Raw genomic sequence first — 14,669 nt, 5'->3', positions numbered from 1 at the left:
TGGGCCCTAAGCATAGGCCCCGCCCACTGCCCAAACCTCACCCCTGCTTAGGCCCCGCCCTCCACAGCCAAGGCCTTTTCCACCTTTTTTTTTTTTTTCCCTCCTCCTCTTTTTTACTATTTTGGTTTTGTTTTACCTTCCGGTTGTGGTCTCATCTATATTTTTATTTTTATTTTTTTTCTAACATATCTGTTAGTTTCCTAGTTTAATTTTATTTTTTACTTTGTTATTGTTCTTTTTTCTTTTTTTTTTTTTTACCACCCCAGGCAGCTTGTGGGATCTTGGTCACGAGCTGGGGCTCAGGCCAAAGCTCCTGCGGTGGGAGCTCTGAGTCTGAACCACTGGACTAACAGAGAACCTCAGACCCCAGGTAATATTCATCAGAGTGAGGGTTCCCAGAGGTCCTCATCTCAGCACCAAGACCCAGCTCTACCCAACAGCCTACAAACTCCAGTGTTGGAAGCCTCAGGCCAAACAACCATTAAGACAGGAACACAATCCCACTCACAAAAAAAAGGAAAAAAAAATGGCAAAAAGATATGTCACAGATGAAGGAGCAAGGTAGAAACCTACGAGACCAAATAAATGAAGAGGAAATAGGCGATCTACCTGAAAAAGAATTCAGAGTAATGATAGTAAAAATGACCCACAATCTTGGAAATAGAATAGAGGCACGGATTGAGAAAATACAAGAAATGTTTAACAAAGATCTAGAAGAACTAAAGAACAAACAAACAGACATGAACAACACAATAACTGAAATGAAAAATACACTAGAAGGAATCAGTAATAGAATACCTGAGGCAGAAGAACGAATAAGTGAGCTGGAAGACAAAATGGTGGAAATAACTGCCAAGGAGCAGAATAAAGAAAAAAGAATGATAAGAATTGAAGGGCTTCCCTGGTGGCACAGTGGTTGAGAATCTGCCTGCCAATGCAGGGGACACAGGTTCAAGCCCTGGTCTGGGAAGATCCCACATGCTGTGGAGCAACTAGGCCCATGAGCCACAACTACTGAGCCTGCGTGTCTGGAGCTTGTGCTCTGCAACAAGAGAGGCCATGACAGTGAGAGGCCTGCTTACCGCGATTAAGAGTGGCCCCTGCTCACCGCAACTAAAGAAAGCCCTCGCACAGAAACAAAGACCCAACACAGCCAAATAAATAAATAGCGTTCCCTTTAAAAAAAAAAGAATTGAAGACAATCTCAGAGACCTCCAGGACAACACTAAATGCACCAACATTCGAACTATAGGGGGTCCCAGAAGAAGAAGAGAAAAAGAAAGGGTCTGAGAAAATATTTGAAGAGATTATAGTGGAAAACTTCCCTAACATGGGAAAGGAAATAGTCACCCAAGTCCAGGAAACACAGAGAGTCCCATACAGGATAAACCCTAGGAAAAACACACCAAGACACATATCAATCAAACTAACAAAAATTAAATTCAATGAAAAAATATTAAAAGCAGCAAGGGAAAAACAGAAAATAACATACAAAGGACTCCCCATAAGGTTATCAGCTGATTTTTCAGCAGAAACTCTGCAGGCCAGAAGGGAGTGGTAGGATATACTTAAAGTGATGAAAGAGCAAAACCTACAACCAAGATTACTCTACCCAGCAAGGATCTCATTCAGATTTGATGGAGAAGTCAAAAGCTTTTCAGACAAGCAAAAGCTAAGAGAAGTCAGCACAACCAAACCAGCTTTACAACAAATGCTAAAGAAACTTCTCTCGGTGGGAGACACAAGAGAAGAAAAAGACACACAAAAACAAACCCAAACAAAGTGAGAGAGTGGCATGGACATATATACACTACCAAATGTAAAATAGATAGCTAGTGGGAAGCAGCCACATAGCACAGGGAGATCAGCTCAGTGCTTTGTGTCCACCTACAGGGGTGGGATAGGGAGGGTGGGAGGGAGACGCAAGAGGGAGGAGATATGGGGATGTACGTATATGTATAGCTGATTCACTTTGTTATACAGCAGAAACTAACACACTAGTGTAAAGCAATTACACTCCAGTAAAGATGTTACAAAAGAAAACCCAAAACAATTAAGAAAATGGTAATAGGAACATACATATCAATAATAATCTTGAATGTAAATGGATTAAATGCCCCAACCAAAAGACACAGACTGGCTGAATGGATACAAAAGCAAGACCCATAATATATGTTGTCACCAAGAGACCCACTTCAGACCAAGGGATACATACAGACTGAAAGTGAAGGGATGGAAAAAGATATTCCATGCAAATGGAAATCAAAAGAAAGCTGGAGTAGCAATACTCATATCAGATAAAATAGACTTTAAAATAAAGACTGTTACAAGAGATAAGGAAGGACACTACATAATGATCAAGGGATCAATCCAAGAAGAAGATACAACAATTATAAATGTTTATGGACCCAACACAGGAGCACCTCAATACATAAGGCAAATGCTAACAACCATAAAGGGGAAATCGACAGTAACACAATAATAGTAGGGGACTTTAACACCCCACTTACACCAATGGACAGATCATCCAAACAGAAAATAAATAAGGAAACACAAGCTTTAGATGACACAATAGACCAGATAGATTTAATTGATATTTATAGAACATTCCACCCAAAAGTGGCAGAATACACTTTCTTCTCAAGTGCACACAGAACATTCTCCAGGATAGATCACATCTTGGGTCACAAATCAAGCCTCAGAAAATTTAAGAAAATTGAAATCATATCAAGCATCTTTTCTGACCGCAACACTATGAGATTAGAAATCAATTACAGGAAAAAAACTGTAAAAACCACAAATACATGGAGGCTAAACAGTGCACTACTAAATAACCAAGAGATCACTGAAGAAATCAAAGAGGAAATTAAAAAATACATAAAAACAAATGACAATGAAAACACAATGACACAAAAGCAGTTCTAAGAGGGAAGTTTATAGCAATTCAATCTCACCTCACGAAACAAGAAAAATCTCAGATACACAATCTAACCCTACACCTAAAGCAACTAGAGAAAGAAAGACAATGAAAACCCGAAGTCAGTAGAAGGAAAGATATCATAAAGATCAGAGAAGAAAAAAATGAAATAGAAACAAAGAAAACAATAGCAAAGATCAATAAAACTAAAAGTTGGTTCTTTGAGAAGATAAACAAAATTGATAAACCCTTAGCCAGGCTCATCAAGAAAAAAAGGGAGAGGATGCAAATCAATAAAATTAGAAATGAAAAAGGAGAAATCATAACTGACTCTGCAGAAATACAAAGGATTATAAAAGACTACTACAAACAACTATATCCCAATAAAATGGACAACCACGAAGAAATGGACAAATTCTTGGAAAGGTACAGTTTTCCAAGACTGAACCAGGAAGAATTAGAAAATATAAACAGACCTATCACAAGTAATGAAATTGAAACTGTAATTTTAAATCTTCCAAAAAACAAAAGCCCAGGACCAGATGGCTTCACAGGTGAATTCTATCAAACATTTAGAGAAGAGCTAACACCTATCCTTCTTAAACTCTTCCAAAAAATTGCAGAGGGAGGAACACTCCCAAATTCATTCTACGAGGCCACCATCACCCTGACACCAAAACCAGACAAAAATATCACAAAAAAAGAAAATTATAGACCAATATCACTGATGAACATAGATGCAAAAACCCTGAACAAAATACTAGCAAACAGAATCAAACAACATATTAAAAGGATCATACACCATGATCAAGTGGGATTTATCCCAGGGATGCAAGGATTCTTCAATATACACAAAACAATCAATGTGGTACACCAAATTAACAAATTAAGGAATAAAAACCATATGATCATCTCAATAGATGCAGAAAAAGCTTTTGACAAAATTCAACACCATTTATGATAAAAACTCTCCAGAAAATGGGCATAGAGGGAATCTACCTCAATATAATAAAAGGCCACATATGACAAACCCACAGCAAGCATCATACTCAATGGTGAAAAACTGAAAGCATTTCTACTAAGATCAGGAACAAGTCAAGGATGTCCACTCTCGCCACTCTTATTCAACATAGTTTTGGAAGTCCTAGCCATGGCAATCAGAGAAGCAAAAGAAATAAAAGGAATATAGATTGGAAAAGAAGTAAAACTGTCACTGTTTTCAGATGACATGATACTATACATAGAAAATCCTAAAGATGCCACCAGAAAACTACTAGAACTAACCAATGAATTTGGTAAGATTGCAGGATACAAAATTAATGCACAGAAATCTCTGGCATTCCTATACACTAACAATGAAAAATCAGAAAGAGAAATTAAGGAAACAAACCCATTTACCATCAAAACAAAAAGAATAAAATACCTAGGAAAAAACCTACCTAAGGAGGCAAAAGACCTGTACTCAGAAAACTATAAAACACTGATGAAAGAAATCAAAGATGACATAAACAGATGGAGAAATATACCATGTTCTTGGATTGGAAGAATCAATATTGTGAAAATGACTATACTACCCAAAGCAATCTACAGATTCAATGCAATCCCTATCAAACTATCAATGGCATTCTTCATAGAATTCAAACAAAAAGTTTTACAATTCGTATAGAAACACAAAAGACCCTGAATAGCCAAAGCAATCTTGAGAAAGAAAAACGGAGCTGGAGGAAACAGGCTCCCTGACTTCAAACTCTACTACAAAGCTACAGTAATCAAGACAGTATGGTACTGGCACAAAAACAGAAATATAGATCAATGGTACAGAGTAGAAAGCCCAGAGATAAACCCAAGCACATATGGTCACCTAATTTATGACAAAGGAAGCAAGAACGTACAATGGAGAAAAGACAGCCTCTTCAGTAAGTGGTGCTGGGAAAACTGGACAGCTACATGTAAAAGAATGAAATTAGAACACTCCCTAACACCATACACAAAAATAAACTCCAAATGGATTAAAGACCTAAATGTAAGACCAGACACTATAAAACTCTTAGAGGAAGACATAGGAAAAGCACTCTGACATAATCCACAACAAGATCTTTTTTGACCCACCTCCTAGAGTAATGGAAATAAAAACAAAAATAAACAAATGGGACCTAATGAAACGTCAAAGCTTTTGCACAGCAAAGGAAACCATAAACAAGAGGAAAAGACAACCCTCAGAATGGGGGAAAATATTTGCAAATGAAACAACGGACAAAGGATTATTCTCCAAAATATACAAACAGCCCATGGAGCTCAGTATCAAAGAAATAAACAATTCAATTAAAAAATGGGCAGAAGACCTAAATAGACATGTCACCAAAGAAGACATACAGATGGCCAAGAGGCATATGAAAAGATGCTCAACATCATTAATTATTAGAGAAATGCAAATCAAAACTACAATGAGGTATCACCTCACACCTGTCAGAATGGCCATTATCAAAAAGTCTAGAAACAATAAAGGCTGGAAAGGGTGTGGTGAAAAGGGAACGCTCCTGCACTGTTGGTGAGAATGTAAGTTGATACAACCACTATGGAGAACAGTATGAAGTTTCCTTGAAATACTAAAAATAGAACTACCATATGACCCAGCGATCCCACTACTGGGCATATACCCAGAGAAAACCATAATTCAAAAACAGACATGAATCACAATGTTCATTGCAGCACTGTTTACAATAGCCAGGACATGGAACCAACCTAAATGTCCATCAACAGATGAATGGATAAAGAAGATGTGGCACATATATACAATGGAATATTACTCAGCCATAAAAAGAAATGAAACTGAGTTATTTGTAGTGAGGTGGATGGATGTAAAGTCTGTCATACAGAGTGAAGTAAGTCAGAAAGAGAAAAACAAATACCATATGCTAACACATATATATGGAATCTAAAAAAAAAAAAAAAAAAGGTACTAACGAACCTAGGGGCAGGGCAGGAATAAAGACATAGACGTAGAGAATGGACTTGAGGGCACGGGGTGGGGGAGGGGGAAGCTGGGGCAAAGTGAGAGTAGCATCGACATATGTACACTGCTGAATGTAAAACAGATAGCTAGTGGGAAGCAGCAGCATAGCACAGGGAGATCAGCTCTGTGCTTTGCAATGACCTAGAGGGGTGGGATAGGGAGGGTGGGAGGGAGGCTCAAGAGGGAGGGGATATGGGGACATACGTATGCATATGGCTGATTCGCTTTGTTGTACAACAGAAACTAACACAGTATTGTGCAGCAGTTATACTCCAATAAAGATCTATTTTTAAAAAGTGATTCATATAAAATTTTTTTAAATAAAATAAATTTAGGGCATTCCCTGGCCGTCCAGTAGTTAGGACCCTGTGCTTCCACTGCTGGGGGCATGGGTTCAATCCCTGGTCGGGGAACTAAGATCCCATATGCCCTGTGGCACAGCCAAAAAAATAATAAATAAATTTTAAAAGAAGTGACTCAGATCCCCTTCTCCAGTTATCAACGAAATCAACATTATCTCTTCGTTTCTTAAGATTTGATTCTAAAGAAGGAAGTTGGTATCATTATATCAGACTCAAATTCAATCAGAAAGAAAAGCATCTTTGTAGCACAATCATCTAAAATCGCAAACTTCAACAACCTTAAAAATATGCTGATTGAAGTAATCACAGAGAAGGACAATTAAGTAAATCTGAAACAAATGCTGATGCTAAAGCTCATTTCAACTTTAAGAGAACAATATGAACAAAAAGTCACAAGTTTGATGGGAAATTTCCATTCTGGTCATATTAAGTATTTTAATTACATCTGTTAATCTGGGGATGTGCTGTGCAACTGGGAAATCATGAAGCAAATTTAACAGAATTGCTCTTTCAGAAAAGAATGATCACTCATCAAAACCTCTGAAAGATTAAAACTATAATTCTGAAAAAATAATTTTTTTTGCTTTGCTCCACCTTTTTTTTTTTCCTTTTTTCTTGATATAGTAAATGCCCCGAGGCTCTGACCCAGCTTCAGAAAAAGAGCCAGTAGAGTGGATTCGGGAGGAAAAAAATATATATCCAATTGAGGATGAGCAAAAGGGTAACAGGGATTAAGAACTGACATGGAAAAGGAACACCCTAAAAGTATGTATATAAGGGCCAAAAAGGCAGCTTGCAAATAGGCTCTTCCCGATCACCTCTCCTCCTCACCTGGACAAACCAACCCTTTGCAGGAACACCATGTCTTGCTCATCTCGCGTGTCCTCCTCCAGGTCTGGTGGCAGCAGCTTCAGCAGCGGAAGCAGATGCAGTCTTGGGGGAGGCTCTGCCTGGGGATTCCGAAGAGGGGCCGGCAGCTGTGGTCTGAGTCGGGGCTCCAGCAGGGGCTTTGGAGGCAGCTTTGGAGGGGGTTTTGGTAGCTGCTCAATAGGGGGCAGTTTGGGAGGAGCTTCAGGCTCTGGGATTGGCTTTGGTGGAGGTGCTGAATTCGGCGGGGGGTGCTAGCAGAGGCTTCTACAGCTATGGTGGTGGTATGGGTGGTGGTGTTGGCCATGGGGGGCTTTTCTCTGCAGGTGAAAAGCAAACCATGCAGAACCTCAATGACTGGCTAGCCAATTACCTAGACAAAGTCAGAGTCCTGGAGGAGGCCAACGCTGATCTGGAGAACAAAATCAAGGAGTGGTATGACAAATTTGGGCCTGGGTCTGGAGACGGTGGAGCTGGAAGAGATTACAGCAAATACTATCCAATCATTGAAGATCTTAGGAATCAGGTGAGACACTAGCCATGGCTGAATTTCTATTACTTCTGTAGCTTTCCCATGTATTCAGATCATGGACCATAATGATGAATTTAAATCAAGGAATTATTTGAAAATATATTTGTTTTGTTGTATATGTAAAATGGGACTTGGTGTGCTTTAACTACGACAGTATTGTATACATGACATCCAACCATATTAATTTTGTTTGCATCTTACATTTGAGTGTTTCTACATAAGAGTAAAATTTATACAATGCCAGGTAGCTAATTAACATAACAGTGATGGCTATGAGTTGACACAAGCTTCATCTAATTATTTCATGATAAATTCTGGCAGGTTGACGTATTTTAGTGTCTTGCTAGATTTAAATAGTCTTACAACTATTTTTCTTCCTAGAAAATCTGGTGCAAATATTGTATGAGAATGTGGTGGAATCTAAAATGTTTAGCCACGGTTGTATGGGAAGTATATTTTTAAAGACTTTTTTGGAAGTGGAATTCATGTTTCACACTGTTTCTGAAAGAGCCCATAGAACAACTGATCTTGCAAAGCAGCAGAAATATTCAGAGGATTGTGTTCTGTAAAACAATGTTCCATGCCCATTCCAATAAATGTGCAAGCTGTCAATTTTTGCAGAAAGATATCTAAATACATTAGGATTATCAATGCAGGTGTCACTACTAAGCAAATTTTCAAAGCAATTCACCTTTAAAAGCTAACTCAGGAGACATCTACTCTCACAGGTGGGCATGTAGACACAGGTAAAAAGCATCCATGATTTATTCACTATTATTGTCTTTTCTAGATCCTTACTGCCACTATTGAAAATGCTGGGATTGTTCTGCAAATTGACAATGCCAGACTGACTGCTGATGACTTCAGACGGAAGTAAGAAAAATGAAGACTTGAAAACAAACGTCCTAGGGGAAATAAAATTCAATCCCTTGGCTTAGTTTACTCTAAATTTTAAAGAAACCTTTTAGGGGATCAAGACCTGAATTCACAAACATCCCAAGGGTACATTTTAAAAACCATCACTCCACCAACAAGAAAAGAAAGGCAATTTCAGGATGAAATTTTTGTTATCAAAAATATTGGCCATCAATAGAATTAATGTAAGGCTCAGATTTTTCTTTACAAGGGAAAAACCCCTAAGAGAAAACTTAGCCTTCAATGATCAAATTGCTCAGGGGAAAAATATTTTCTTGAATATGTAAGAATGGACTGTACTCTTTGAAATGGGCTGTACGGTACCCTTCCAGATACAAGAACGAGCTGCATCTCCGGCAGACCGTGGAGGCTGACATCAATGGCCTGCGGAAAGTCCTGGTTGACCTGACCATGACTCGCTCTGACTTGGGAGATGCAGATTGAAAGCCTCACAGAGGAGCTGGCCTTCCTGAAGAAGAACCACCAGGAGGTAGGAACACGGTCCACGATTAAATGACTCTGGCCTACAGAGTTTCCCCCACATCCGTTCTATGACAGTAAATTCCATCTGGATGGATTTCCAACTTCTATAACAGGGGGAGAAAAGTAATGATGAGAAAATTATATGTGAATTTGTTGGGTTCTTTTTTCCCTTCATGTCCTAGTTTCAACTTTTTGTTGGCTTAAGCACATTTTAGGAAGTCATTGCTTTTCAGTTTTCATCACTCTGGTCTATTTTCCCTTCATGCTAGGAAATGAAGAGTATGCAAGGAAGCTCCGGAGGGGATGTGACCGTAGAACTGAACCCAGGGACAGACCTGACTAAGTTACTGAATGACATGAGGGCACAGTATGGGGAGCTCGCTGAGCAGAACCGCCGCGAGGCTGAAGAGCAGTTCAACAAGCAGGTAGATCATCACCCTGAGCCTCCGAGCCCTGCCCGCAGCCACACACGCGCCACTTCCGCTCATCTCATCAGCCCCATCTCATCAGCCTCATCTCATCATCAGCCTGCAACGAGACTGCATTTTATTTGTATTTAGAGCGCATCTCTGCAAGCACAGATCTCTACCAATGCTGATGCCAGGTCAGCCAGTTCCACCAAGAATGAGATCACAGAACTGAAACGCACTCTGCAAGCCCTGGAAATTGAGCTGCAGTCCCAGCTGGCCATGGTTTGTGCAAAGCGCTTTGCAAAAATCTCCAATGGAGCGATTCGGTTTTCTTTGCCAAGATGTTCCACTTGGCACATAATAAAAGCAGGATTAGGGAGGACTGTATTGCGGTTGTCGAAAGCATAAGACATTCCAGTTAAAAGTAATATATCTATTTCCACAAAAGATTTCATTTTTTAAAAGTAATGGCAGCAAAAATTAAGGAAGCAATGATAGAGCAATAGAGGTTGTAACTCATGGAAAGTGCATTTCTCCTAGTATCTTATAAAATGTATTTTTTTAATCATCCAATGATTTATTTTCATCATGAAATTTTTATTTGCTTTTTCCCTTAGAAAAGCTCCCTGGTAGGGACCTTGGCTGACACGGAGGCTGGCTACATGGCACAGCTGTCACAAATTCAGATGCAGATCAGCAGCCTGGAGGAGCAGATCTGCCAGATCCCGGGTGAGACTGAATGCCAGAACACAAGAGTATGAGCAGCTGTTGGACATCAAGACCCGCCTGGAGATGGAGATTGATACCTACCACCGCCTGCTTGATGGAGAAGGAGGGTAAATGAAAGGCAGGAACATGCTAAACGCAGACCTTGGTGTGTATTTACATTATGAAACCAAAAAGGGGTTTGGGGACCAGACCTGTATTTATAAAGTAAGAGAGTCCAATCAAATGACAGCTGCCTTCATGGGAAAGAGCCCTCTGCATGGAGGGTTTCTCCTGCCTTTGCAAACTGCAAAGGAAAACAATTCTTTTTTTCTCCAGTGGTTCTGGTTTTGGAGGATCTAATTTTAGAAACTCGGGATCAGAAACACGGGGTCCAGAAACACCGGATCCAGGGATTCATCCACATCTAGTGACTCAAGATCTGGAAGCTGTTCTGTCCAAGGAAGATGTAGATTTTTTTTTCATGTTCCTGATAATTTTATAATTGAAACGTAAAGGCACACATTGCTGTCATATAAAAAGTGTATACTAGTGTTCACGTCATCTTACCCAGACAGAACATACTCAGTGAATGCATTTGGATTTCTCCTGATCTATGTTTCTGTGACAGTTTCCAGGCTGACATTGTGATTCTTTGATTTTCAGATCCAAGCAAGACTAGAATGACTAAGACCATCGTAGAGGAGGTGGTGGATGGCAAAGTTGTCTCATCTCAAGTCAGCAATGTTTCTGAGGTGAAACTGAAATAGGCAATTTCCAGATCAACAAAAGTGTCCTTCAGAGAAAAAAATCTAAAAGACACGAATGAAGAAGTTGCATCAATCTAGCCATCTTTCCGGATAACTTCGGGAAAAAGTTTCCATACAGAAATAGATGACTAACCAATTTTTCTGCATCTTTTTCTTTTCTTGTTAGAATTTTCTTGAAAAAGTTGAAATGACAGCTTTGCTCTAATTGTTTCTATGCTTCAATAAATTTACTTTTGCAAGTCAACTAAATTATTTCTGAATTTTTTTAAAGAAATGCAATATTTTACCCAGAAATGAAGCTCTAGATTATGATCTAGCTGCACTATCGTTACAAATAATAATGTACACATTATTCATTATTTACATAGTGTCTTCTTCATGAGAATGAAAATTATAGCCATTTTGTATGTGGGAAATTTTAACATCACATTAGAACTCAGTGATAGCTGAAATTAGACCTCAGTGTCCCTAAAACTACAGCCAACAGCTTAGCCCACCAAAAAAGATGAGATTGAATAATCAGTCTATAATTAATTAATGTCTAGTTTCTTTATGTCCATCACTGAACTGAGTATTTCATGAGATAAAAAGAAACATAAGGGACTTCCCTGGTAGTCCAGTGGGTAAGACTCTGCTCTCCCAGTGCAGGGAGCCCGGGTTCGATCCCTGGTCAGGGAACTAGATCCCACATGCCGCAACTAAGACCCGGTGCAGCCAAAATTAATTAATTAATTAGTTAATTTTAAAAAAAGAAACATAAGATATACCTCCTACTTCAAGAAGCTTACATTTTAGATGGAGAGGAAAGCTAAAAACACAAAGAAGATAGCAGACAATACAGGATGTTAACAGTGAAGGGCTTGATTCCACAGTATCCACCAGAAGTGCCACAGGAATCTGACAGTGCATGTTTGCAGAGCATTTAGGAGACTGGTCAAAATAAAAGTCTTGGGAAGGAAGATGGGATATGTGATATGGTGCCAGATTTCCAAAACCCTTGAAAGTCCCAAACGGAAGAGATGCTCAGATATTTGCTCCCTTGTCAAATCTAGCCACACCTCTAACCAAAAATTGTCACTTAGCCAAGCTGGTGTTTCCTATTCCCACTCTCCATTGCTGAAGTCTTTTACCCCATGGGTGGTCCACAGAGCTCTGTCTTGTCTTGCTTGGGAAACGAAGCCTGTTAAAGTAGGGTAGCGGGTGGTACAGGTCAGTCTCAGGAAGAAACAGGCAAAGGACAAAGCCAGGCTGGGTAAGGACTTTCCCACTCAAGGAATTTAATATGACCAGACCACAAATCAGATCATCAATCCCACAAGCCAGTCCTTAAGAAAAGGACATGGGACTTGGCATAAAAACCCAAATTAAAAATTACAAAAGAGTAAACCTGAATGTAATTCATGTAAATTGTACCTTCAAATATAAAATCAATAAGAGCTGCATGAGAGTATCAAACCTTAATAATAAAAACAACCAAATAATGTAGTTTGTTTTCCTCTAGGCACATTGAATAAAACATAAAAAAATGAATCTGTAGGCACTCCGTAACCACAGAATGAAGTTAATAGCTAAGCATCAACCACTATTCAGAGAAAAAGAGCAATACTGTCTTAAGTCAAACATATGTTTCCCATCAAAGCATTACAGCAAATTAGACCTTGGATGTTTCTCCTCTACTGAAAAGTTAAGAAACATGAACTCACTGATTCAGCCTGGATTAAAGACAGAAGGACAGACATGGAAACCAGCTGTATGTGGCCCCCCATCACAGTCACATCGGGAAAGCCTCTCTCCATGAGTCTTCCCACGTACAGTCTTCTAGTCCTGTACCACCTGGGACCTATGTTTACGGCTAATATTAGCCTCATGTCAGCGCAAAAGTATATGGCTACTCTGAAAATTATCTTGAGGTGAAACCCTCATTCTGGGTTTCCTTCGCATGTGTTGAGATGCTGTATTTGTACTAAATGATTGTTTACAGATATGGAAAGGGCCAGATCACAGGTGCCAACATACTGAGATGCAGCAGAATGTGCAGTAAAATGAGCTCATTCGATTTTAAAAACTGAAATTATTGAACCATTTTGGATTGTGAAATTTATTTAGAGAGCTGAATAAAATGTTAAGGATAGGGTGTTACACCTTATTATCTGCCCTAAAATTATTTTAAAACCACACAACAGGCATAGGCTTTATTTTGAAACTCTAAAGTTCAGCTCTCCAGTCGACTTTTAAGTAAGAGGAATGTGTTTCTTTTTTCTGAGAGTTGGACTTATGGATAAGAAGGAAGAGCCAATGCCAACCTGCATATAGACGTTCATTGTTGACCTTTGATCCAGAGATTCATAAGGTTCCTCTTGTCTTTCTGACATTATCTTATCTTACCTTATCTCAAAGGACAATGGGCAAGAGCAGTGAGGATGCTGGAGGTGGCATCCATCCTCACAGAGATTAGAAACAAGAGACAAGGGACTTCCCTGATAGCTCAGTGGTTAAGAATCTGCCTGCCAATGCGGGGGACATGGGTTCGGTCCCCGGTCCAGGAAGATCCCACATGCCGCTGAGCAGCTAAGCCCGTGTGCCACAACTACTGAGCCCACGTGCCACAACTACTGAAGCCCGCGTGCCTAGAGCCCGTGCTCTGCAACAAGAGAAGACACTGCAATGAGAAGCCCGCGCACCGCAATGAAGAGTAGCCCCTGATCACTGCAACTAGAGAAAGCCCGCACGCAGCAACAAAGAACCAATGCAGCTAAAACTAAATAAATAAATTAATGTATAAATTTATTTAAAAAAAAAAAAGAAAGAAGAGACAAGGTTTATAGTAGGAAGAGAAGAGGAAACATCCAAAGGATTTGAGACCCTGTAGAAAGTAGCCTAAACTTGCTTCATGAAGTCACAGAATTAGACAGTGTTCAAAAGACCTACAAGAGGAGACAGAGTGATGAATATAAATCACCCAGAACATAGCTCAAGTAATAGCCTCCAAACAATCTCCTCAAGTAACAAAATACTGCAAGTAATAAATCACTTAAAAAAATTATCAGCAGCTCAAATATGACACCTGAAGAACAGGAAATACTGGTCAAGCTCTTTTAAAAACATTTACTCATTTTTAATATCAATGTCAATATAAAATGATCCAGTGGAAAGAAGCAAACATTGAGATAACACTTTTTTCTTATTATAAAAGTAATTTATATTTATTGAAGACAGTTTAGAAAATGCAAATTAAAAGAAGAAAATTAAAATCCCTCATAACCCCACTATCTAACATAACCACTGTTGATATCGTGGCATGTATTGGTCACACTTTTTTTTCTTTTTTTCCCCCAGCTTTATTGAGACATAATTGACATACAACCTTGTGTAAGTTTAGGGTGTACAATGTATACATTTGATACATTTACCATTGCAAAATGATGACCCCCATAGCCTTAGCTAACACCTCCATCATGTCACATAATTACCATCTCTTTTTCTTTTGGGTTATTTTTATATAATTTTTAAAGGTTACTTTCCATTCACAGTTACTACAAAATATTGGCTCTATTCCCCACGTTGTACAATATACATCCTTGAGCCTATCTTACAGCCAATAGTTTGTACCTCCCACTCCCCCACCCCTCTATTGCCCCTCCTCCCCACTGGTAACCACTAGTTTTCAACCACTTTTTTTTTAACGTTAGTATTCA

General features: G+C 39.1%; 1 protein-coding gene and 1 long non-coding RNA gene across 17 annotated transcripts in view; one reads left to right on the top strand and one right to left on the bottom strand.

Moving 5' to 3' along the window:
- LOC309650789 overlaps nucleotides 1-14,669 on the bottom strand; it is a 381,028-nt gene that overhangs the window by 330,007 nt on the left and 36,352 nt on the right. The window lies entirely within an intron of this gene.
- On the top strand, nucleotides 1,933-14,624 carry LOC309650786 (keratin, type I cytoskeletal 24-like). The gene is given in 12 exon segments (XM_082442541.1): nucleotides 1,933-7,404; nucleotides 7,406-7,685; nucleotides 8,482-8,564; nucleotides 8,939-9,035; nucleotides 9,037-9,096; nucleotides 9,359-9,514; nucleotides 9,650-9,781; nucleotides 10,117-10,251; nucleotides 10,253-10,335; nucleotides 10,544-10,581; nucleotides 10,584-10,673; nucleotides 10,871-14,624. Coding segments are annotated over 12 exon segments (1,509 nt in total). The 5' UTR covers nucleotides 1,933-7,153; the 3' UTR covers nucleotides 10,975-14,624.

Source organism: Balaenoptera physalus, assembly GCF_965194825.1.
Source record: "Balaenoptera physalus genome assembly, chromosome: 20".
NCBI classification, from domain to species: domain Eukaryota; kingdom Metazoa; phylum Chordata; class Mammalia; order Artiodactyla; family Balaenopteridae; genus Balaenoptera; species Balaenoptera physalus.
The sequence above is the reverse complement of the archived record's forward strand: the minus strand, read 5'-3'. Positions and strand labels throughout refer to the sequence as shown.